Source organism: Papio anubis, chromosome 2 (genome assembly GCF_008728515.1).
Source record: "Papio anubis isolate 15944 chromosome 2, Panubis1.0, whole genome shotgun sequence".
In the NCBI taxonomy this organism is placed as follows: domain Eukaryota; kingdom Metazoa; phylum Chordata; class Mammalia; order Primates; family Cercopithecidae; genus Papio; species Papio anubis.
This window is the reverse complement of record NC_044977.1, coordinates 157595419-157618560: the sequence shown is the minus strand read 5'-3', so window position 1 is coordinate 157618560 and position 23142 is coordinate 157595419. Positions and strand designations below refer to the sequence as shown.

At 45.8% G+C, this 23142-nt stretch overlaps 1 protein-coding gene across 1 annotated transcript in view; it reads right to left on the bottom strand.

Moving 5' to 3' along the window:
- The window catches only part of SLCO2A1 (solute carrier organic anion transporter family member 2A1), an 88986-nt gene extending 69206 nt beyond the window's left edge, over nucleotides 1–19780 (bottom strand). Inside the window, exon 1 of the mRNA XM_003895093.5 lies at nucleotides 19644–19780. Within this exon, the coding sequence (XP_003895142.1) occupies nucleotides 19644–19739 (96 nt within the window). The 5' untranslated portion in view covers nucleotides 19740–19780. The remainder of the gene's footprint in view (nucleotides 1–19643) is intronic.
- Nucleotides 19781–23142: the final 3362 nt, after the last annotated feature.

The following is a 23142-nucleotide window of genomic DNA, read 5'->3' as shown; positions in this document are numbered from 1 at the left end:
GTCTTTCCTTGCTAAGAAGGCTCCGCCCTCAGCACCCTCCTGCCTTCTGGCCCGGGGTTCTCAGGGACTGAGGTTCACAGCCCTCAGCTTTTGCCCCAGGCCACGGCAGAAAGCTCTGGGAGGCCTTCCCTGGCAAACCTAGGATGCTCCTGAAGTTCCTCCCATCAATTATAGCTCCTGCATTAGAAGCTCATGTTCCCTGGCAGCCATTTGAGTTGAATATCCGTTACTTCCCGCCAATCACTTTAATGAATACCTTGGCCACCAGAATATCACAGCCACCTCAGTGACTGCTGTGTAGGAATCACTGCCCTGAGATGTGTTTGCCTCAGAGCAGATGTTCTTGAACTTTAGGGTATATTAGAATTACCTAGAGGGCTTGTTGGAACAGTTTTCTGGGCCCCATCTCCAGTTTTTCCTTCAGTAGGTCTGGGATGGGGCCCAAGAATTTGCATTTATAATAAACCCCCATGTGATGCTAACACTGCTAGTCCAGGCACCGTACTTTAAGAACCACCACCTTAGACTCAAGTAAGTCTTCCTGAGCTGAAACCTAAATCTTTCCTTCTTGATAACTCTTTCTCGGAAACAAGGCTAAACCTCTTGTGCAAACCTATTGTATAAAACAGGGCAGCTAAAAAAAAAAAAAGCCTTTCTCTGGGGTAAAATTGATTCAATTCCTTTATTTTTCTGTACTCCCCTTGGCCATCTGCCCATCTGGGCATGGGAACTCCACACAGAGGGTCTGGCAGCACTGTTGGTGTGGGCTGAGAGCATTCCAGGACTGATCCACTTCCCAACTACTTTGAAAATTCCGCTTCCCTCACCTAGAGTTCTCAAAGGCAAGTGCAAGGGAATGTGGTTTCATCATCTACACCTGGTTTGTTTTGGCTGGGATTTCTACCTGTATGTTTCAAGAGTCCTGAATGAAATCATCAATAAGCATCTTTAGATGAGGAAAGATTAGCTAAGCAAATACTTGACACCTACCAGTTGCAGTCCTAAGAGCAGCAGACATGAGCTCACCTACCTTTCCAGCACACGGGTGGATTCATGTCTGCAGCCCAGGGCCTGTGACCTTAGCAGTGGGTCACAGAACACATACTGGTAAGCCACATAAGGAAGGGACATCTACATACTGGTGATATGCTGGGTATCTGATCTTTATGGCTTAGGCAGAATTTGTGGATAGGAGAGAAGCAGACCCCTCATGGGATTTTCAAACTGTGGGAAGGCATAGACAGAATGCCCCGTTCCAGGTCTCCTTGCAGAAGCTTACCCCAAGCATGCCTTCCTCCTCCCATCGGTGACTTCAGTAAAATACCTCTGGCTCCCCGCATCCCTCCTTTTGGGGTTTCCTATTGCTCAATGATGCTCACCATTCCTGGAGCCCTCGGCCTGCTGCTGCCACATTCTGTCCTATACCTGTCTTGAGTGTCACTGCCCTTGGTCCCCATGGCAGTCTTTTTGATGTGGCAACTCGGCTAGGCCACAGTCTGCAGTTACTCAAATACCAGTCTGGGTGTTGCTGTGAAGGGACTTTGCAGCTGTAATTAAAATACATAATCAGTTGACACTGGGTAACGGAGATTATCCTAGATAATCTGGGTGGGCCAGACTCAATCAGTTGGAAGGCCTTTAAAGCAGAGGTTGAGAGACGAACAGAAGGTGAGAGAGGGAAAAAAACAGAGAGAAATTCCCCCTGTGGACAGCAGCTTTGGCGCTCGTAAGTTCCAGCCTGCCTGGGATCATCCCTTCCTGACTGCCTGCCCTGTGAATTTTGAATCTGCTTAGCCAGCTCCTCAAATTATGTAAGACAAATTTTGTAATAAATAATAAATCTCTTCGTGTGTGTGTGTGTGTGTGTGTGTGTGTGTGTGTGTGTATCTTCTACTGTCTCTGGCTTGGTTGAACCTTGTGTCAGACAAAATAATGGCCTCCTCAAATGTCTACATCCTAATCCCCAGAACCTATAAATAAATGCCTTATATGAGAAAAGGGATCTTGTAGACGTGATTAAGGATTTTAAATTGGGAAATTATCCTGGATTAGCTGGGTGGTCTCAATTTAATCACAAGAGTTTTTTTGTTTTTTGGTTTTTTTAGACGGAGTTTTGCTCTTATCACCCAGGCTGGAGTGCAATGGCATGATCTCAGCTCATTGCCACCTCCGCCTCCCAGATTCAGGTGATTCTCCTGCCTCAGCATCCTGAGTAGATGGAACTACAGGCATGCACCACCATGTCTGGCTAATTTTGTATTTTTAGTAGAGACAGGGTTTCGCCATGTTGGCCAGGCTGGTCTCGAACTCCTGACCTCACGTGAACCACCCACCTCGGCCTCCCAAAATGTTGGGATTACAGATGTGAGCCACTGCTACCGCGCCCAGCCATAAGGGTTCTTAAAATAAGGAGGCAAGAGTCCAAAAAAATAAAAAATAAAAAAAAGGTGAAAAGGAGAGCAATTCAGATGGTAAGATGCTAGTTTTGAGGATGGAGGAAGGGGCCACAAGCCAAGGAATGTGGGTGACTCTAGAAAGTGAAAAAGGCCAGGAAACAGAGATCCTCCACTAAAGCCTCCAGAAGGAACACAGCCCTACAAACACCTTAAGAAATCAAGGACTTCTGACCTCCAGAACCATTAGACAATAAATTTGTGTTGTTTTAAGCCACTCAGTTTATGATAACTTATTACAGCAGCAATAGGAGACTAACAGCAAATTTGTCAAACTGGGGGCTTTCCAGTGAAGGAAAACAGAAATTTCTAGTTGCCAAGCATTACTCAGCCATGGAGAAGACAGAGGTTTACAGTGGAAAACAATGACCATGACTTTCAGAGAAAAGTATAGAGGGTAGGGCGAGCCCAACTGGCATGCCAGTCCAACTGTCCAAATCCTTCACACATTTCCTATTAGGTTTCTTGTAGATTATCAAGATTTCCTTGTGCATTCTATATATTCATCCCTAGTCAGTTTTAGACACTGCAAACATCTCACATTCTGGCATTCTTTTTGCTTTAAACACTCTTATCTGTTATTAAAGTAGATAAATCATCTTTCTTTAGCTAGCATTCTTCTGTTATATCTTCTTCTGTCCCTTGATTTTCAATCTTTCTGTGTCATATTGTTTTAGGTGTCTCTTTTAAAGAGCATGTAACTAGATTTTATCTCTATTTTAATCCAATCTGAGATTGTCTAGCTTTGAAATAATGAGTAGTCCATTTTCATGTATTATAATTTTTGATAAATCTAGATTTGCATCAACCTGATTATATTTATATTGTGTTCCTATTTACCATGAAGCTTATTTTTGGCTTTTTTATTTTTTACCATTTCCCCCCTCCTTTCCTAGGCTTTTATTGTTTAATTAGGTTTCTTTATTCTTTACTGTCTTCTGTTTTAGAAGGTGTATTCAGTGTCTTTTGTCTTAATGATTACCCATATATTTTAAAAATTGTGACAAAATGTGTGCAACATAGAACTTGCCATATTAACCTTTTTATTATTATTTTTTGAGACAGAGTCTTGCCTAGGCTGGAGTGCAGTGGTGCAATCATGGCTCAAAGCATCCTCCGAGGCTCAAGCAATCCTCCCACCACAGCTGACACATCCCACCATGCCTGGTTAATTTTTTTTATTTCTTTTTTTTATTTTTTGCGGAGATGAGGTCTCACTTTGTTGCCCAGGCTGGTCTCAAATTCTGGGCTTAAGCAATCTTCCTGCCTCAGCCTCCCAAAATGCTGGGATTACAGGCATGAGCCACCAGTGCCCAGCCCATCTCAAGTTCAGTGGCATTAAGTACATTCACATGTTGTGCGACCATCACCATCATCCATCTCTAGAACTTTTTTCGTCTTGCAAAACTGAGACTCTATACCCCTTGAACAATAACTCCCCATTTCCACTTCCCCCTAGCTCCTGGCAACCACCATTCTGCTTTCTGTCTCTATGAATTTTACTATTCTAGGTGTCTCATGTAAATGGAACATATAGTATTTTGTCTTTCTGTGACTGGCTTATTTCATTTAGAGTAATGTACTCAAGTTTCATCCGTATTGTAGCATGTGTCAGAATTTCCTTTCTTTTTAAGGCTGAATAATATTCCACTGTATGTATATACACATTTTATTTTTCCATTTATCTATGATGTACATCTGGGTTGTTTGCACCTTTTGGCTATTGTGAATGATGCCACTAGAAACATAACAGCACAAATATCTCTTTGAGACTCTGCTTTCAATTATTTTGGATGTATACCTAGAAGCAAAACTGCTAGATCATATCATGACTCTACTTTTAATTTGTTCGGGAACTGCCACACTGTTTTCCACAGCAGCTGCATCATTTTACATTCCCACCACTAGTGCACAAGGGTTCCAATTTGTCCCCATCCTCGAAAACACTTGTTATATTCTGTTGTTTTGTTTTGTTTTTTTATAGTAGCCATCTTAATGGGTGTGATGTCACATTGTGGTTTTGATTTGTATTTCCCTAATGATTTGCAAGGTTGAGCATCTTTTCACGTGCCTTTTGGCCACTTGTGTATCATTTTTAGAGAAATGTCTTTTCAAGTCCTTTGCCAATTTTTTAATTGGGTTTTTGTTGTTGAGATGTAAGAACCTTTTATATATTCTGGATATTCATCTTTCATTACATATATGATTTGCAAACATTTTCTCCCATTCTGTAGATTGCCTTCTCATTCTCTTGATTGTGTCACTTGATGCACAGAACTTTTAAATTTTGATGTAATACAATTTATTTATCTTAACTTTTGTTGCCTGTACTTTCAGTATCATATCCAAGAAATCCTTGCCAAATCCAATGGTATAAAGCTTTCCCTGTGTTTTCCTCTAAGAGTTTTATAGTTTTAGTTCTTACATTTAGATCTTTCATTCATTTTAAGTTAATTTCTATATAGGGAGTAAAGTAAGCATCACTATACCGTGTGGATGGCATAAATTCTGTTTCTGATTCTATGTGATATAGCCTTGGGGTTTTAGCTTCTCAGAGGAATTTTTTACCCAGAAATGTTGTTAGAGACAAACCCCTGCTGACCCTGGAGTAGTGGGCAGGGTTTTATTAGTTCCCTTTTCACCAAGGCACCTAGCTTTATGAATGGGTCTGAGTTTCAACGCCCCATATCATTGTTGGGTACCTGTGTGAGTACTAAATTCCAGCATCCATTAGGAGTTCCTTTAGCGAATCCTTACTGGTCTAATCACACCACACACATTTCCTCCTTATTCCTTGCTGCAAGGTCAACTGGTGTCTTCATTTTTCCTGTGTTCGATTCATTCTTCATTTCTTTCACCTAAAGATTTCACTTTCTTTCTTGCGAGTTCTGCCATGTATTTAAATCTCTGGGGCTGTTCTATTTTATGTGGTGTTTGTAGGAGGAGGGATTCCACATGAACCTGTCACGTTGATGGAAACCATAATTCACAATAGCTCCTTATGGGTCATCTTACCCCACCTAACCACAGCCTTTGGAAGGAAGATAGGGACCTTGTCTGATTCAGTCATGTTCCCCATACAGAGGTTCTATATTAGAACCATGAAGGTGACTTGTTAAAATTCAGAGTCCATGACCCCAGATGCATTAAGTAGAATCCAGTTATGTCTCCCACAAAAACCAAACCCCATTCTCTCTCACAAAACCAAACCCTTTTTTCTCTCATATGATATGCTTTGTAACTGTATTTATTTGTGATCTGTCCACTGTCTATCTCACTCATATGGGCATAGTTCACTCTGTTTTATTCATTATTGGATCTCCAGTGGTTGATGACAGAAGGTCAATAAGAATAAATGGATGAATAAATAGGTCTCTGGCATCCATCCCAACACCACTCTTGGCCTCAGAATTCAGAAACCCCTGCTGTTTACACTAGTATAGTTTTATCTTTCAAACAGTGGATGGTCAATAAACTCTCTCCAACGACTGGGTGAAAACTCACCCAGGAATGTTCCCCACATCCTCCCAGGCTCAGGACCAGACCCCTCGTTACCACCTAGCAGATCCCATCCGGCTTCTGTCCTCACCACCTCACCATCAGGCCTACTCTTCCTACATGGCAAGGAGCTGATCAGATACATTTGCTTCTCTAAGATGTTTGGCCAAACCTTAGGGCGAATTCCTACACTCTGAGTCAGCCCCTGGGAGTGGGCACCAGAAGAGCAGAGATCACGGATTCCTGGACAGAATCACTTCTTGATCTTCCCAGAAAAGAAAAAGCTCCACATTCTTGCCTCCCTTTAAGACTTAAAGTATTGTTATCTGACTTTGCCTCAATTTCTGGAAAGCCATGACTCAAATGTGACAACAGATGGAAAAATGCAGTGGGAACAGTGATGGCATTGCAGGGGTCAATCCTTCTAGACAACCCCATCCTCTTGGCTGCAATCCCAGCTGCATCCTTGGTCCACCCTCAGGTAATCGGAGAAGAGCCACTTCCATCGTACGTCATATTTTATATACTACAATGAGATGTCTTAGTACACCTGCCAAAGGAAGCTGGGGCGTGACCATAGACTGTAGGGTTTTTTAACTAAGAGATTTTTCTAAGTATAAATACAGGACATGTTTACTGTAGAAAATGGAAAACACTGAAATGCACAAAGACAAAAACAAAACCATGTATAGGTTTCACACACAGTATAGGTACATGCCCTTCAAGTCTTCTTGCTCTGTATACTGTGATTTTGACAAATTTGGATCATCTGTACATATGCTTTTCTATCCTGCCTTCTTTAGTTAACATTAGAGAATGAACTCTTCCCCCAAATTTCAACTATCCTCCATAAGACTTTTTAAAAAACAATTTGTATGTATTTTATAGATGGATGTCCCATGATTTATGTATTGACTCTCTGATTGCTAGATATACAAGTCACCTCCTCACTGTAAGTTTCTGAGAAGGTGAGTCATATGATAAAGCACTGTGCAGCTGACTGGGTTCCCATTTATTCTTTCACTTAGAAATCAAGAGTTTAAGCCACTTGATTGCCCCACACCCATGCAGGGTGTAAATGCTCATGTGCCACACAGCTGGAGTGTGTGTCTAGGCTCACAACCATGGGTCAGGGAATGTGCAACAAAAGAACAAACTGAGGAATGAAGACCTTCAGGACCACCATTGACGAACTTGGCTTGGAAAAATACAGCAATAGATATAAATAGGCAGTTCTGGTGGGTCTACTGGTATAAAGTAATCAAATAGCAAATTCTGGCTCAACAGTTTGTGGTTTGCAGTGAAGCACATAGAGGAAAAAATCTTAAGACGGGGACTCCCAGAGAGTCCCAATTCCAGCTCTGTCACTGTGGAATGTGGCAATTCCCATGGGTTGCCTCCCAATGTCCTCCACTATAAAATGTGGGCAATACATACCTCACAGTATGGCAGGGAGGGTTTAGTCAGGTAGTGCTTCTGAAAGGGCCTACCCTTGTCCATATTATCTTGTAAATTTGGTACATAATGGGTGTCCCAGCAAGAGGCCTCAAGTGTATTTGCATTCACAGCTAAATATCCATACACTGCCCTATGTTTCACCATATGTGTGTCCTAAGGAAATGTGCCCATATTTGTGATAGTAGCTCAGAAAATTATAATTGCTGCTAAAAATGTGTTGGTGCTAAGGGTGGTGTATTAGTCCGCTTCACACTGCTATAAAGATACTACCTGAGACTTGGTAATTTATAAACAAAAGGGGTTTAATTGACTCACAGTTCCACATGACTGGGGAGGCCTCAGGAAACTTACAATCATGGCGGATGGTGAAGGGGAAGCAAGGCATATCTTTATAAGGCAGCAAGAGAGAGAGGCAGAGAGAGTGAGAGCGAGAGTGCAAAGGGGGAACTGCCAAACACCTTAAAAGCATCAGATCTCGGCTGGGCGCGGTGGCTCACGCCTGTAATCCCAACACTTCGGGAGGGCGAGGTGGGCAGATCACGAGCTCAGGAGTTCAAGATCAGCCTGACCAACATGGTGAAACCCTGTCTCTACTAAAAAAATACAAAAATTAGCTGGGCATGGTGGCATGAGCCTGTTATTCCAGCTACTCAGGGGGCTGAGGCAGGAGAATTGCTTGAACCTGGGAGGTGGAGGTTGCCATGAGCAGAGATTGTACTGCACTCCAGCCTGGGTGACAGAGTGAGACTCTGTCAAATAAATAAATAAATAAAAAGCACCAGATCTCCTGCGAACTCACTCACTACCACAAAAACAGCATGGGGGAAACTGCCCCTATGATCCAATCACCTCCCACCAGGTCCCTCCTCGGATATGTGGGGATTACAATTCATGATGAGATTTGGGTGGGGACACAGAGTCAAACCATTATCAGGTGAGAATTCTAAATATTTGTGATTTTAAGGCAAACAAAACAGGCTTGACTAATGCCCAACCCCAGTCTTTATAAATTTTACACATTTACACATTAAATTTTGTCTTCTTCTTTTTTTTTTTTTTTTTTTGAGATGGAGTCTCCCTCTGCTATTGCCCAGGCTGGAGTGCAATGGCACGATCTTGGCTCACTGCAACCTCCGCCTCCTGGGTTCAAGCAGTTCTCCTGCCTCAGCCTCCCAAGTAGCTGGGATTACAGGTGTGCATCACCACACCCGGATAATTTTTGTATCTTTAGTAGAGACAGGGTTTCACCATATTGGCTAGGCTGGTCTCGAACTCCAGACTTTGTGATCCGCCCACTTGGTCTCCCAAAGTGCTGAAATTACAGGCGAGAGCCACCGTGCCCGGACTACACATTAAATTTACACATGGATTCAGTGGGCCCATGATGTGGCAGTCCTGGGACTCTGAGGACTGAAGAAGGAGGCTTGAGCTGCTGTCAGGAAGATCTCAGCTGTGCAGAAGGCAGCGTCCAGATATCAAGCACAATTTCAAAATGAAATTGACAACCACAGCCCTGTGAGTTCACTTTCCAAGTCAGGGACATGTTACAGAGGTGAAGTAGGTGCCATATACAAGGCTGGTTCTTCATTAACTTGGACCTGCCACATACTACCCTGGTGTATGTGGGGTACAGCCCTGGAGCACAGGCTGGGACCCAGAAGCCCTGTTCCTGCTAGCACTGGGCGAGATGCCCTGTGTGCGGGGTCTGTTAGCCCTCTGGCAATGAAGCCAGGGAATGTTGTCTCCAGTGAGCCCCTTTTCTCCTTCCTCCAGAGAGATGTTGTCCATTAGAGGCTGGAGGGTGGAGTCAATGACCTGTCTAGGATACTCCATGAAAGCTCCCAAAGTTGGGGAACAGTGACAGCTGGGGTATGAGAACAGAGGGAGGCGGGGGTAAGAAGGAGGAGTGTGAGAGATGACGTGGGCACAGATCTGGGGGCTGATGAGAGCATCACAAACTTGCAAGGTCTAGTGCAGGGGGCATCATGGGAGGGTCTTTGTTGGTTCCACAGGTCCCGGGCCACTTTCCAGCTGCTGCCACAAAGCCTGAGACACTCACATGAGTGGTGACCAGGCTCCTGGCAGTGACCAGAACCAGCAATGAAACCTTTGTGATCTGGGACATCAGGCGTTGGGGGCCACCCATGTCCCAGCAATGCCCACCTTCAGAGCTTAGTCTGGCTTTCAGAGGAGGGTGGCCCTAACTACTTGGTTTTCTATTTCAACCCTGCTGAGCAGTCCACAGTTAGAGGGGCTTCTGGGAGAGGGGAGACAGTATTCTACTAGAAACAGTGAATCAAGTGACTCGGGAGTAATGAGTTCTGCTAGTTTCACTCTGGGGAACACACATGGACGGGCAGGTGAAGATTTTAACTCCACACAAGAGAAACCTGGTAAATGTGTTACAATGTTCTGGGTCTGCCTTGTGCTACAGTGAGCTCCCCATCAGAACTCTGCAAGCAGAGGCAAGGACAGCAAAAGGATTCCTGCATCTTTGAGCCGATGAGCTTTCTCATCACTGTCTAGTCTGAAATTCAATAATTCCATAAGCCAGGAAGCACCATCTTTCAATAGCTCAGCTTTATCATCATTTATACAGATTCTATACAATAAGATGTTTAAAAACACTATAAAAATCATGACTAGCAATGAAGGTGGGAAGCTAGGTGGGAGGACTTCTACATAGAAACCAGAGAGGGCACTGAGCCCCACCGCCGTGCAGAAGCCCAGCAACTGCCATCCTGGCTCTCACTTGCCTGCTCTCTGGAAGTTCCCCATTTCTTCTCCCCGTAGGTCCCTAAGGTTCATTTCCATTCTTGGACACCATCCCTGACTCTCCTCGGCACCTCCCCTGCACCACAGTTAGAAGGTGCGAGTTTGTTCTTGTAAAATGTCATAGCAAGGGAGGCAGTGAGGTGACCAACTCCTTCTAATTTGCTCACAACTTTCCCAGTTTCAAAACTGAAAGTCTCGTGTCTTAACCCACTCAGTCCCCGGCAAATGAAGACATTTGGTCATCTTGGAAGGCAGGGAACTTACAGGCAATTTTTTCTTGGAAACCTGGGAGACTTTCAGGGAGCCAGGTATAAACAGCAACACCTAGTAATGAGCTTCACCCAGTAGATACTCAATAAATGCTTACAAAATAGACACTCAATAGATGCTTACAGTAGACACTCAATAAATGCTCACTGAGTGAGTGAGGTCCTGGCTCCACATCAGTCTCAGCTCCCAGACACGTATCCCAAATACACTGTAAATCAAAGGTACAGGAGGAAGTTTTCAAAAGGGCCTGTGGCACTAGGGAAGAATGACTTGTAAAACAGTCTGAGAAAGAGATCAGTTTAATCCTATTCTGCAATCTCTTTGGCAGCCAAACAAGCAGCAGAAGTGTGACTCTAGAAGCCTGCTTTCCAAAACTTCACCCTTCCCTTCCACTGCTGTCCCTATGCCCCAGGCCAACAGGGCCTCGCTGTGCTCTCTAGCTGGTTCTGTCTGGTGGTGTCCCATGGGGCCTGGACCAGGAATTTTCTGATGTCCACGCCTCACACACCTGTCCCACTTAAACTGTCTAGGTACCGTTCCCTCTGCACCTGACAAGCTGGCTGGGTAAGCCAACCACATAAACTAGTTCCAATGTAAGGTCTGCCTGTGTTGTATTTTCGAAACTCAATTCACTCTACCTGGGAGTCCATATCTGGGAGAGCCGAGTTAGACACACACACCTTCCTAGAGCATCAATGTTACTCCAAGGTTTGGAGAGAAATATGACATATTATTTGGAAACACATAGATTGTGGAGGACAATATATCATTCATTTGATTTTAAGATAAAGTATAAAAATATATCAAAGAAATGTAATACTCAGGAGTCAGGCCACATCCCCAGACATCTCCCCTCACCCACCTTATCCTACCCCTACATGGAAACTTCTTCATTCCCTTCTAGAATTCAGGGCCTCTTGGTGGGGCAGTTTGATAAACAGTAGCTCAAGGTAGCCCTCTCTCTGATAACACAGGTATTTTAACTGAGGCTGTCTGTGCTCTAGGCCAGCATTTCTCAAGGGTGTTGGATGGAGCAGTTTTTAGACATAAACAAGTATGACTGATGTTTGGGTAAACAAAATGAAACTTGTCATCAGGACTCTCAGCTTCCTACAGGATTCCAGTAGTTTGCCACATTTCTGAAGGTAGGGGTCAGCCCTGTTTGGGGGTGGGAGACAGTGCCAAATGCTGACCAGACTGAGTTTCTGAAGGTCACAAGTCCTGGGGTTAATGCTCTGGCTGTGTCTGAGCCTCCAGTGTATCCCTGTGAGCCTCCATAGCCTTTCCCTTCAGCGGGGCAAAGAGGCTGGAAAGAGGCTCAGGAAGAGAGCTGCTGGCTGCAGAGTATCATCCCATCCTTCAACCCCTCAGTGCAGTCTCAGACTTCCTGCCTCAGCTTCATCTCCACCCCTGGGCAAATTTAATCCATCCCAAACAGTAAGACACACCCAGGGAATCAAGGTCTTCTCAACTTGAAAGGACTGGGGATTGCTCAAAGACAATCTGGGTGCTTTTGCCAGGTTTCATAACAGGTCTCCTAGAAGAGTCCAGACCTAACTGGCCCTGCTCCTAGTCTCATCTCAATCAGCAACTTAAAATCATGAGATAAGAATCTAAGAGTCTGAAAGGACCTCAGAGATCACTGAGCTCAGGCCCAAATGCTGGTGGACGAGAGAATCCAGAGCTGAGAGGCGTTCTGTAGTCATGGGAAGAATAGGAGCGAGATGACCAGGTGGGAATTCCTGATTTGCCAGTTACTGGATATGTGGCCTTGGATGAGCCTTGGTTTCCTCAACAGTGACATGGAGATGCTGATACCTCTCTTGCAGGGCTGTCATTAAGATTAGAAAAAAATTAGGAATATAGACTTGAAAATCAGCTTCAAGGGGAAAAAAAACATACCAATCAGCTAAGGGCAGAAGAAAAGCTGGAGCACATAAATACATAAGATCCCACTCACTTACCAAAAGCAAGCGTTAAACCTGCCCTTAAATCTTCCTAAAAGCCAGAATAGAAGGGAAACTGAACAGGTAATAAAATTTGGTATCTGGAAGATAAACACATACCATTGCCAAGTAAAACCAAGCTTTTATCCAACTTCAGGACTTGCTCTACATTACTCACAACAGCCAAGATATGGAATCAACCTCAGCATCCATCAGTGGATGAATAGGTAAGGAAAAATGTGGCATGTATACACATGGAGTATTATTCAGCCTTTAAAAAGGGGAAAATCTTGTCAGTTACTGCAACATGGGTAAATCTAGAGGACATTACGCTAAGTGAAATAAGACAGGCACAGAAAGACAAATACCTCATGATCTGACTTAAATGAAGAATCTAATAAAGCTGAACTCATAGAAGTAAAGAGTAGAATGATGGTTATCAGAGGTTGGGGGTAGGGTGGGAAGGGGGGAATGGGGGGTGATTGATTCAAGGTACAAAGTTTCAGATAGATGGGAGGAATAGATTTTGAGATCTGTTGCATAGCAGAGTCACTACAGTCAACAATAATGTAATATATATTTTAAAATAGTAAAGAGTAAATTTCCAGTGTCTCAACATAAAAAACGATAAGCAAGGTCATGATACATTAATTAGCTTGATTTAATCATGCCACATTGCACACATATATTAAAACATCACATTGTACTCCGTAATGTATACAATTATGCCAATCAAAAACTTGTCAATCAAAAATAATAATTTTTTAAAGAAAATAAAGATGGATGGGCTCATCAACTAAAAAAAAGACTTCCTTTAGCTTCAGGAATGAAGACAGACTGCTATCAGCAGAAAAATATACACATAGATCAACAAAACAAAATTAAAAACCCGGAATAGATCACACAAGTACAACCAACTGATTTTTGACAAAGGTGCAATGGCAATTCAATAAAGGATAGTCTTTTCAAAAAAAATGGTGGAGAAACAACTGGATAGCAATAGGTAAAACAACAAACAAAACACCTTAACCTAAACCTTCCACCCATTCAAAAATTAACTCAAAATAGAAAATAAGTTTAAATGTAAACGAGAAAAAAACTTTTAGAATGAAATATAGAAGAAATCATTCGGAAACTAAGGTTTGGAGAAGAGTTTTTAGACATGACACCAAAAGCAGGATCCAGAAGACTGAAAATTGATAAATTAAAATTCATCAAAATTAAACATTTTTCTCCGTAAAATACCTTGTTAAGAGGATGAAAAAATAAGCTACAGTCTAGAAGAAAATCATTTCAGACTGCATACCCAACAAGGGACTTGTGTCTAACATATATAAAGAACTCTCAAAATTCAACTGTTAAAAAAAAAGATTACAATTAGAAGATGGGCAAAATATAGGAAAAAAACATTTCAATGAAGAGGAAATACAAATGGTAAATAAGCACATGAAAAGATGTTCAATATTACTAGCCATTAGGGAAATGCAAAACAAGACCATGATGAGGTGTCACTATTCATACCTGTTAGAATTGCTAAAATAAAAATTTGTGACAATACCAAATACTGATGAGGTGTCACAGCAACTGGGTCTCTCACATATTGCTGGTGAAAATGTAACTGGTGTGATCACTCCAGAAAACAGTTCAGCAGTTTAAAAGTATCTCACCATGCAACTAACATATGACCCAGCAAACACACTGGAGCACTTACGCTAGAGAAATGAAAATGTCCACACAAAATCCTTTACACAATTGTTCATAACAGATTTATTTGTAATAGCCCCCAGATGGAAATAATCCAAATGTCCTTCAATAAGTGAACGTTTAAACAGATTATGGTACAGTCCTACCATGGAATACTACTCAGCAATAAAAAGAAACAAACTATTGATACACCAAACAACTTGGATGGATCTCACGGGCATAATGCTGAATGAAAAAAGTCAATCTCAAAAGGTCACAGATTGTATGACTCCATTTATATAACATTCTCAAAGTGGTAAAATTATACAGGTGGAGGGGACAGATTAGTGGTCAGCAGGGGTTAGAGATGGTAGTCACGGAAGTGAGGGGACATGACTGTTAACGGTCAGCACAGGAGAAATCCTTGTGGTGATGGAATAGTTCTGTATCTTGAAGTGGTGGGGTGGTGGTTACACAAATCTTCATATGTGATGCAATGGCACAGAACTATACACACACTTGATAGCAATGTCAATGTTCTGCTTTTGATATTATACTGAAATCAAATAAGATGCAACCACTGGCAGAAACTAGGTAAAGCCTACACAGGACCTCTAAGTACTATTTTTCCTATGAATCTATAATTATTATAAAATAAAAAGTTTTTAAAAAAATTCTAAATCAATCATTTTGTTTGGCACTAGGAACCCAGCTGACTTTCTCTATGGTGGCTCATGAGGCCCCAGGTTCTGCAGTGACAACCATCTGTGTTGATCCTCTGGGATACAGACAGGTGCAGATTCACACAGCTGTCCTTCCTCAACAGAAACAGAATGGGACGGCCAAGCACGTGTTAGTGAACCTAACTTCAGAACAGGGCCCAAACTAGCCTGGCCCTGTGCAGGCTTCCTGATGGGCTCATTTGCCCTGGGAGCATCCCTGGCTGCTTAGTTCCACCATGACTGACTCTCAGGCTCTGGCCCATAAATGGTCTGAAAGCCAGCGCCACCACAGGCAGAAAGGGGATTGAAGTGAGTGCTGGGGCTGGTTAAAGACATGGGGCAGGATAAAACTAAGTGGGGGTTGAGAAGAGGGAGAATGAAGAGGGGCAAGGCCAGGGGACTCCCTCCATTCCTCTGCATACACCCTGGTCTATTACACAAGCAAGACAAAAGAAGGCAAAGGGAAGCCATGTGCCCATCTCAATGTTCCAACATCACTTCTGGACCTCTCAGAATGGAAAAAACAGGTAGTCACTGTCACAACAAAAGACAATGATCAGAAAGAGGTGAAATCAGCTATGTATATTGCGAAACATACAACACTGTTCCACTTGTTCCGTGTGAGTACCACCAGAAGACAAACTGAAAGAGCTAAGGAGGGCTTTGAGCATCATCCAGGAAGAGGAGGTTGAGTGACTACCCATTCCAGTTGTTCTTCCTTTCTCCCTACAAGCAGGGGAAGCAGGCCTCTCAGGAGGCAGATGCCTAGGAACAGAACAATGCTGTCCTCAACGTTAGAGGAACACCACCCCTGGGGAGGAGTGGGCATATCTTAACACACTGGAAGGAATTCTTGGGTTCAGGGGATTGTCTTGAGAGTGTTTTCCTGAGCATGAATCTGGTTGCTGGGATAGAGCACTTTGCTCTGGAAACTGATTAGTTAAGCAAGCCCAAGATGGCTCCCCATCGCTGGGGGTCAGAAGCCTCAGGAAGGGATGGACATAGGCCAAGACAAAGTAATTCTCCCCCACTTCTTGGTCCTCCCAGGCCAGAAGTCACCAGGGCCACTGAAGCCAAGCTGTGAGGTTTGCCTTTCCCTTCTTCCCACTATTCTCCAGCCCTCAGTCTCCACTGGGATATTGCCTCACTGATTGGATATACATTACTTCACTACACTGGAGCTCTGGGTGTGTGATTTCCTGAAATTTGGTAGCAGTCACCAACCACTCCTTCTATAAGATAACCTCAGTTTGGTCCCGAGGGCAAGTTTTATTTTAAGGAGAAACAGAGCTTCCTGAAGCCGCCAGGATAAGTCAGCTGCAAAAGCTGCCTCCCACCCCCACCCTCAGGATTACTAAATGAACCTGTTTTTAATTTAGCATTCCGGACACCGAATGCTGAACAGTGATTGTGGAGCAGATCTTTGCTTCTTAAGATTCCTGACTGGGCACAGTGGCTCACTCCTGCAATCCCAGCACTTTGGGAGGCCGAGGAGGGTGGATCACCTTAGGTCAGGAGTTCAAGACCAGCCTGGCCAAAATGGCGAAACCCCGTCTCTACTAAAAAAAAAATACAAAAATTAGCCAGATGTGGTGGTGGGCGCCTATAATCCCAGCTACTCAGGAGGCTGAGGTGGGAGAATTGCTGGAACCTGAGAGACAGAGGTTGCAGTGAGCCAAGATGGCGCCAGTGTACTCCCCCTGGGCAACAGACCGAGACTCAATCTCAAAAAAAAAAAAAAAAAAAAAAAAATCCTGTAAGCCAGAGGCAACAGAGACTGTAAATTAAATCTGGTTTACTACCGCAGGAGAGGAGACACATAAAACCCACCTGAGAGCTGCCACATTCTGGAGATGACAGTTATGAAGAGGGAAAGCGTATCAGCCCGTTAGCCATTGAGAGCATCCATCCTGCAGCCACTGCCGCTCCCCTTGGTCACAGCTGGGATGTGTGTGTCACCAGAGCCCAGATAAATCACTGGCCACTGGGAATAAGCACACCCCTGCTAAACCAGTGTTAACTAGCATAGTGTTGATGGTGAGGGCCAACTTTAACAAGGTTTGGGTCTTTGACTCTGAAGTCTCACATACCTGGTTCCTCTATAGTTCACCCCTTTCTGGTTATGAGAACAATTTCACAATGCCTTGTTTTCCTCATTACTAATGAGGACAATAATAGTATCCACTCGACAGGGTTGTAATGAGGATTAAATACAGATAAAGTATTTCCATAGTTCCCGGTACACTCATACAGCTCAAATACTGTTAGCCACTATTACTATTATTTTAATCATTATTATTATTAAATGTAGTTTTTCTTAACTAATAACTATGCCTCATGGAATTGGTGGAACAATCATTCCTAAATGTTTGAACATGAACAAATCCTATTTGTTGAAGCAAGAATTGATCTCAGATGGGTACTGATCCTGAGAGCACAGCATGGTTTACAAAGCCCTTTTCCTATGCCTCATTCCACATAATCCTCACTGAGTCCCATGAGCTGGTTATTGGTCAATTACCAGCTTTTTCAGGTAAGGACCCTGAGGCCCTGGAAAGGTAAGAAATGCTTCCCTGCATCATCCCATTAGTAGGTGGCTGGGATGGGACCTTGGATCTGAGTCTTCTGGCTTTATCCACTTCCCCTAAACTATATGGTTTGTGGGTATTTGCAGGAATGTCCAAAGTCGATTGGTTAGTCTGTCCAGCAACAAGGAATCTAGACAAATGACAGACCCTCTGGTCGAGTGTCCCCTGTTCCCACTATGTCATACATGTGCCAAGATATGTGCAACCAATCCCCCACTGCGAGGTGGCAGGGCTACGACAAGCACTCTCACTGAGAGGAAATATCCCTTCAAATAGCAGAGCTTCCAGTTATTGCCCCAGGAAGGAAAGGTGCAAGTGACTTTAACTGGTGGAATTTGAGATTCAAGATTTATCTTGGACACCCTAAGCTATCCAACCTTGTATCTGGTTTCAGACTGATGAGTGGAGTTAAGTGGAAGTCGCTCCAAACTCTGGTCTTACAATTACTGTGGATCAAAGGAGGTGATGACTAACAGAATCTCATTTTTAGAGTCAAGAAAAACTCTTAACTGGCATGAGCACTTAACTCCTTTAGGAGGCCAATTGGCCTGAGCCCAGCCCTCAGGTACATGTGGATAAATCATCGACACATGAGAAATCATCATATTTATATAGATCTCCAAAGAAATTGCTGGCATAAACAGTTATTTTAGGGAACCAGGATGGGTTCTAAATGGATCAATCTCATTCAGCCTTTCCCTCACTGTTAGGAATCTGTCCTGGACACCCATCCCTCCTGCCCTTCTTGGTGAAAATGAAGGGTATTTGCTCCACCCTAGTTCCTGTAGAGGCCCCTTTCTTTAGACCATCTAATCCTAGTCCCCACCCTTTCCTCTCAATTCCTAATTTATAAATACCAAAGGTTCCAAAATTCCCTGATGAAACTTCTCCAAAATGGTGGAACCAAAACTGCACACAACATTTCCATCCAGCTCTGGCCAAAAACGAGGAGATTTGGAGATTATTTTAAACTATCTCAAAATTTCTGTTGCTTATCCACATCCAACTACAAACTCAATTCAGCCTGTATTTATTGTGGTGCAGAAAGAGCAGAAGCAGGAGTGGAGATCCCAGCTGAGTAAGTATGCAGGTGAGATCCACTCTGACCTCCAGATCCCTTTCTGTTGGACACATATAACCAGTGCACCGATACCCCTTCCACAAAAGGATGACACCATCATCCCTTTGTGTAATCTGGCTTCCCCTTAATTGCACCACTGGAGGCTTTATCCAGTCCCATCTGACTGTATGGTTGTGGGAAACAACCTCTCTACACCAGAATCCCACCCTGACCAGAAGAGGCCTTGATGCAGTCTCTGCAGTCTCCCACACCCTCACGGCAGCAGCTCTGCCCTCTCAGGAGGTATCTTCCATTGTTACTTCTGCCTAGCCAGAATGGGCAAAAGAGCCCGAGTGTGGATTGAACCATTCCAGGTCCTCCTGGACCTGTGAGGGAGTGGAAAGCCATTTCCGACCCCTGGGAAAGGTGCTCTCATCCTAAGAGCTGCCAACACCCTATCTTCTCACCCGCTCCGCATAACTTGCCTGGTGAGTGGCACCTGCTTAGACCTTACTGAACCGTGAGAGCCGTGGCCTTCCTGGGGTCATTTCCAGATCAGGGAAGCCAATCCGAGCACGCGGGTTTGTTGCCAGCCTGGGGGAAGCTGCCCGCTGAGAGAGAATTCTCAACATAACCGCGAGCAGCACAGCCAGGTAGCAGAGCCCCCCACCTCCGTTGGCGGGAGAAGAAAGCCTGGGGAAGGAGAACATCCCTTAGGCCACCCACCCCAGGACGAGGGGGCTCGGACGAGACACAGTCTGTCCCTCAACGCGCGGGTGTCCCCCTGGCACCTCCAAGCCCATCCCACTGACGAAGTAACCGCCCGCTGGAGGCCGAAAAAGGGTTCCTCGAGATAATCTTTTTCAATCACCGAGCAGGACAATTCTCTCGCTTAAAACTCTGCCTGAAGTTGTCCCAGTAAGCAGTAAGCAGGTACTTCCATTGTCCCATTACTTACTCCGATAAAGGCGTGTGAACACACACACACACGCACACAAGCGTGCGCACAGACACACACACTCGCACACACACGCCCAGCACGCGTCGCCCGGGGATGAGATCCGAGCGCAGCACGGGAGGGAGCTTGGGGCTTCGCAGCGCCTCCTGGCTCCGGCAGACAGACGCGGGTGCCCAGCCGAAGGTGCGCCCGGCGCGGCCCCGGCCCGGACGACCCCGCGTACTCCGCTCACCTTAATGTTGCCGAAGACCGAGCGGGCACAGCGGCCGGCTCGGCTGGAAGAGGCGTCGCTGCCCTGGGGCGCGCCGAGCTTGGGCAGGAGCCCCATGGCTGAGGGCGGTTGGCCGGGCGCGGAGCAGCGCGGGGGCAACGGGCCCCGGGGCTAGGGACCTGGCGCGCGGGGGCCGGGGCGCCTCGGGCTGGAGCGGCTGGGCGGGTGAGAGGCGAGCGCGGCGGCGGCGGCCGGAGGAGATTCGCGGAGCAGAGACTGAGCCAGGGAGTGCGCGCCCAGAAGTTTTTATAAGTGGCAGCCGCCGATGATGAAACGCGCTCCAATAAGAAAGCTGTCTGAAACCCTCCTCCCTCTTTTACTCGGGTGTCAAAGGCGCTGCGAGCCCCCGCCCCTCCGCCGCCGCCGCCCCCTCAGACAGGTGTGACGCCGCAGCGACCCGCTAGGCTTGACTGCCCGGGAGAAGATCCCGCCTGCCGGGAGGCGGAGAGGGAGGGAAGGAGGTGGCGGGCCCGGGGAGGGGAGGTGAGGGCTGTGCGGGGGCAGGAGGCTGCAAGGGGGTGGAGGCTCCTGGGGACTGGCGAAGAGAGGGTGGGTGAAGCGAAGGTGGGTGACTGGAGGGGATGGAGAGAGGTTGGCAGGGCTGGGGGGCAGGAAGGCTAGGGTATGAGGACGCCCGAGGCGGGCGCTGGAGGGGCCAACGGGATCCAGGGGGTGGAGGGGAGCCCCGGCACCCCTCCCGACGCTCTTGGGGAGATTTACGGAGCCAGTCTCTGCTTGTTTGCACTCGCAGAAAACCTGGGCCCTCAGTTCCGGTGATGGCTCTGAGACTCGCTGCAGCTCTGTTTGTGTTGAGGACTGATTTATATTTAAACTGCTCTTTGCGCTGGAGAGGGGGCTGGGTAACAAGGTGAAAAGGTGGGGGCTGGGCCCGAAGTCTCTGGACCTGAGCCAAGGTAAACTGCAGGGGCTGTCAAGTGTCGGCATGGCTGGGTCTGGCCTGGGGTGCTGGGGGAAGGGGTAGAGGGGGTGGGAGGGTGTGGACAAACGAGACTCACCCCACTGACCTCCTTCTCAGTGCTGGCATGAATAGTGAGTTTATTTTTTCCCCAAGATTTTTTACCACCAGGATTCCAAGCGCGGAGAAGAGACAGTGAGGCTTCTCAAGGGAAGGATAACAAGGTTCTTCCAAAAGCAGCTGCAGTGAGGAATCCAGCTCTGGAGGCATTTTTCCAGCTCCCTCATTCCTGTAGTCCCGTACAGAGGGAACCTCTCCAACCCCACCCCAAACCCAGGAAAAGATGCCGTCAATATCCAGGAGGCTTTGGCTAAGACAAAGGCCACAGGACAGATGGACCACATAGGCTTCTTATTTCTGCCCAAGATCTGATGCCTTTCTGGGCCTGGTCTGGCCTGGCCTGGGTCTGGGGGCTTCTGTCCACCTGCGACCCAAGGTCCCTGGACATGGCAGCATTCCAGAGCTGTTGAACAGTGGGCAGCCCCTGGCCACTTCACTCAGCCATAGAGCAAGGTACATCCAGACAGGCTTCCCACAGCTCTGTAGCAGCCCCAGCCTCAGGGCAGGCATTAATTCCAGCTCCCATCCACTGGGAGAACATGGCACGCAAGGACAGATACTAGCATGGAGCACTTGGTGTGTGCTGGGCATACCAGGCCCTCTGCTGAGCACCCACATGCAGGATTTCATGAAGCCCCAACGTTAGCCCTACAGGCATAGGTACTATTAGAGTCTGGACTCCACAGACAAGGATGCTAGAGCAGTCCAATAAGAAAGCTGTCTGAAAGCCACAGCTAGCAAGTGGTGGAGCTGGACCCTGAATTCAGCCTTGTCTGACTCTAAAGCCCAGACTTGAAGCATTATGTTTTCTGATCAGTTGTCTAGTCCAGCAGCCCCATTTTGCAAGATGAACTAAACAGGGACCAGAAAACCCCCAGGCCAAGGTCGCAGGCACCTTAGGGCTACCATGGCTGGAGCTTCTTTCTCAAACCCTGAGACCTCACTATGATCCTCTGGTAGAACCCCTGGAGGATCAGCCTCTCCAGCCCTCACCTAGTCCCGTTCTGTTAATCTGGCCCTCTGCCTCCCGCCAGCGCCAGCATCATCTCCAAAGGAAAAGCCTATTCAGAAATGCTCACAGATGCTTATCTTCCTTCATTGACCTTTACTGGGTGGAGTTCAGCTAAATGTAATGGAGAGCCAACCAAAATGACTTAAATGAGATTTATTTGTCTCTCATAATAAGAAGTCTGCTAGTAGGTAGTCCAGGGGTCATAACCTAGGCCCTTCAAGATTCCTTAGCCTGTGGTTCCCATCCCCATGGCTGGCTCATTGTCACAAGATGGCTGCTCCATCTCCAGCCTCCTCTCCTAATTCCAGGAAAGACGTGGAAGACAGGAAACAGGAAGGGGCCATGCTTACATCAAGAGAGCAAATCGCTCCCTTGCATGCACAGCTGCTTTTCCTTAAGTCTTCTTGGCCAAACCTGGGTCACATAGCTACCCCCTGCAAAGGATGCTAAGAAGTATAGTTAACACTATTGCTGTCCTCTGAACAAAATTGGGGTTTTATTAGGGAAAAAATAATAGTGTGTTTTACATTTTCAACACCTGCACATGGAGTAACCCATTTGCTTTCAAGAGCACTCCCGGAGTATGCATCCCAGGCTTTCTGTCCTTAAATTTCGGTAAATGTTTCCTAGCACTGAAAAAATACAAAATCAGGCTGGGCACGGTGGCTCATACCTCTAATCCCAGCACTTGAGGAGTCCAAGGCGGGCAGATAACTTGAGGTCAGGAGTTTGAGACCAGCCTGGCCAACATGGTGAAACGCCGTCTCTACTAAAAATACAAGATTAGCCAGGTGAGGTGGCAGGTGTCTGTAGTCCCAGCTGCTTGGGAGGCTGAAGCAGGAGAATCGCTTGAACCTGGTAGGCAGGGGCTGTAGTGAGCCAAGGTCGTGCCACTGCACTCCAGCCTGGGCTACAGAGCGAGACTCTGTCTCAATAAATAAATAAATAAATAGATAGATAAATAAAAATAAAACAATAATAATAATAATAAAAGCTAAACCACAAGAACATCTCCTGACCTCAAAGACTCTATGGTCTCAGGGTGGGAAACAAGAAGAGAAAGTATGGCTTTGATGTAGGAAGAAAGCTATTGTGCACAGCTGCTATGGGAGCATGGAGGTGGGGCCCTAATTCACCTTGGACAGCAGGAAGACTTCTGGGAGGAGATGACTGTCTTGCTGAGCCCTAAGAACTAGTAGGATTGACAGCGTTAGGGTAAAGAGGATAAACCTACTCCATGGTTTCAGTCTGGCTGGAGCTCAAGACCAAGTGCAGTGGGTATGTGGGTATGAAGCAAAGAGGCTGAGAGTTTAGGCTGTCTCCCCAGCACAATGGGGAGCTGTTAAAGGCTTCTGACCAATGGTGACCTGCGCTAATTTGCATTTCACATGGACCTCTCTGGCAGCCAGAGT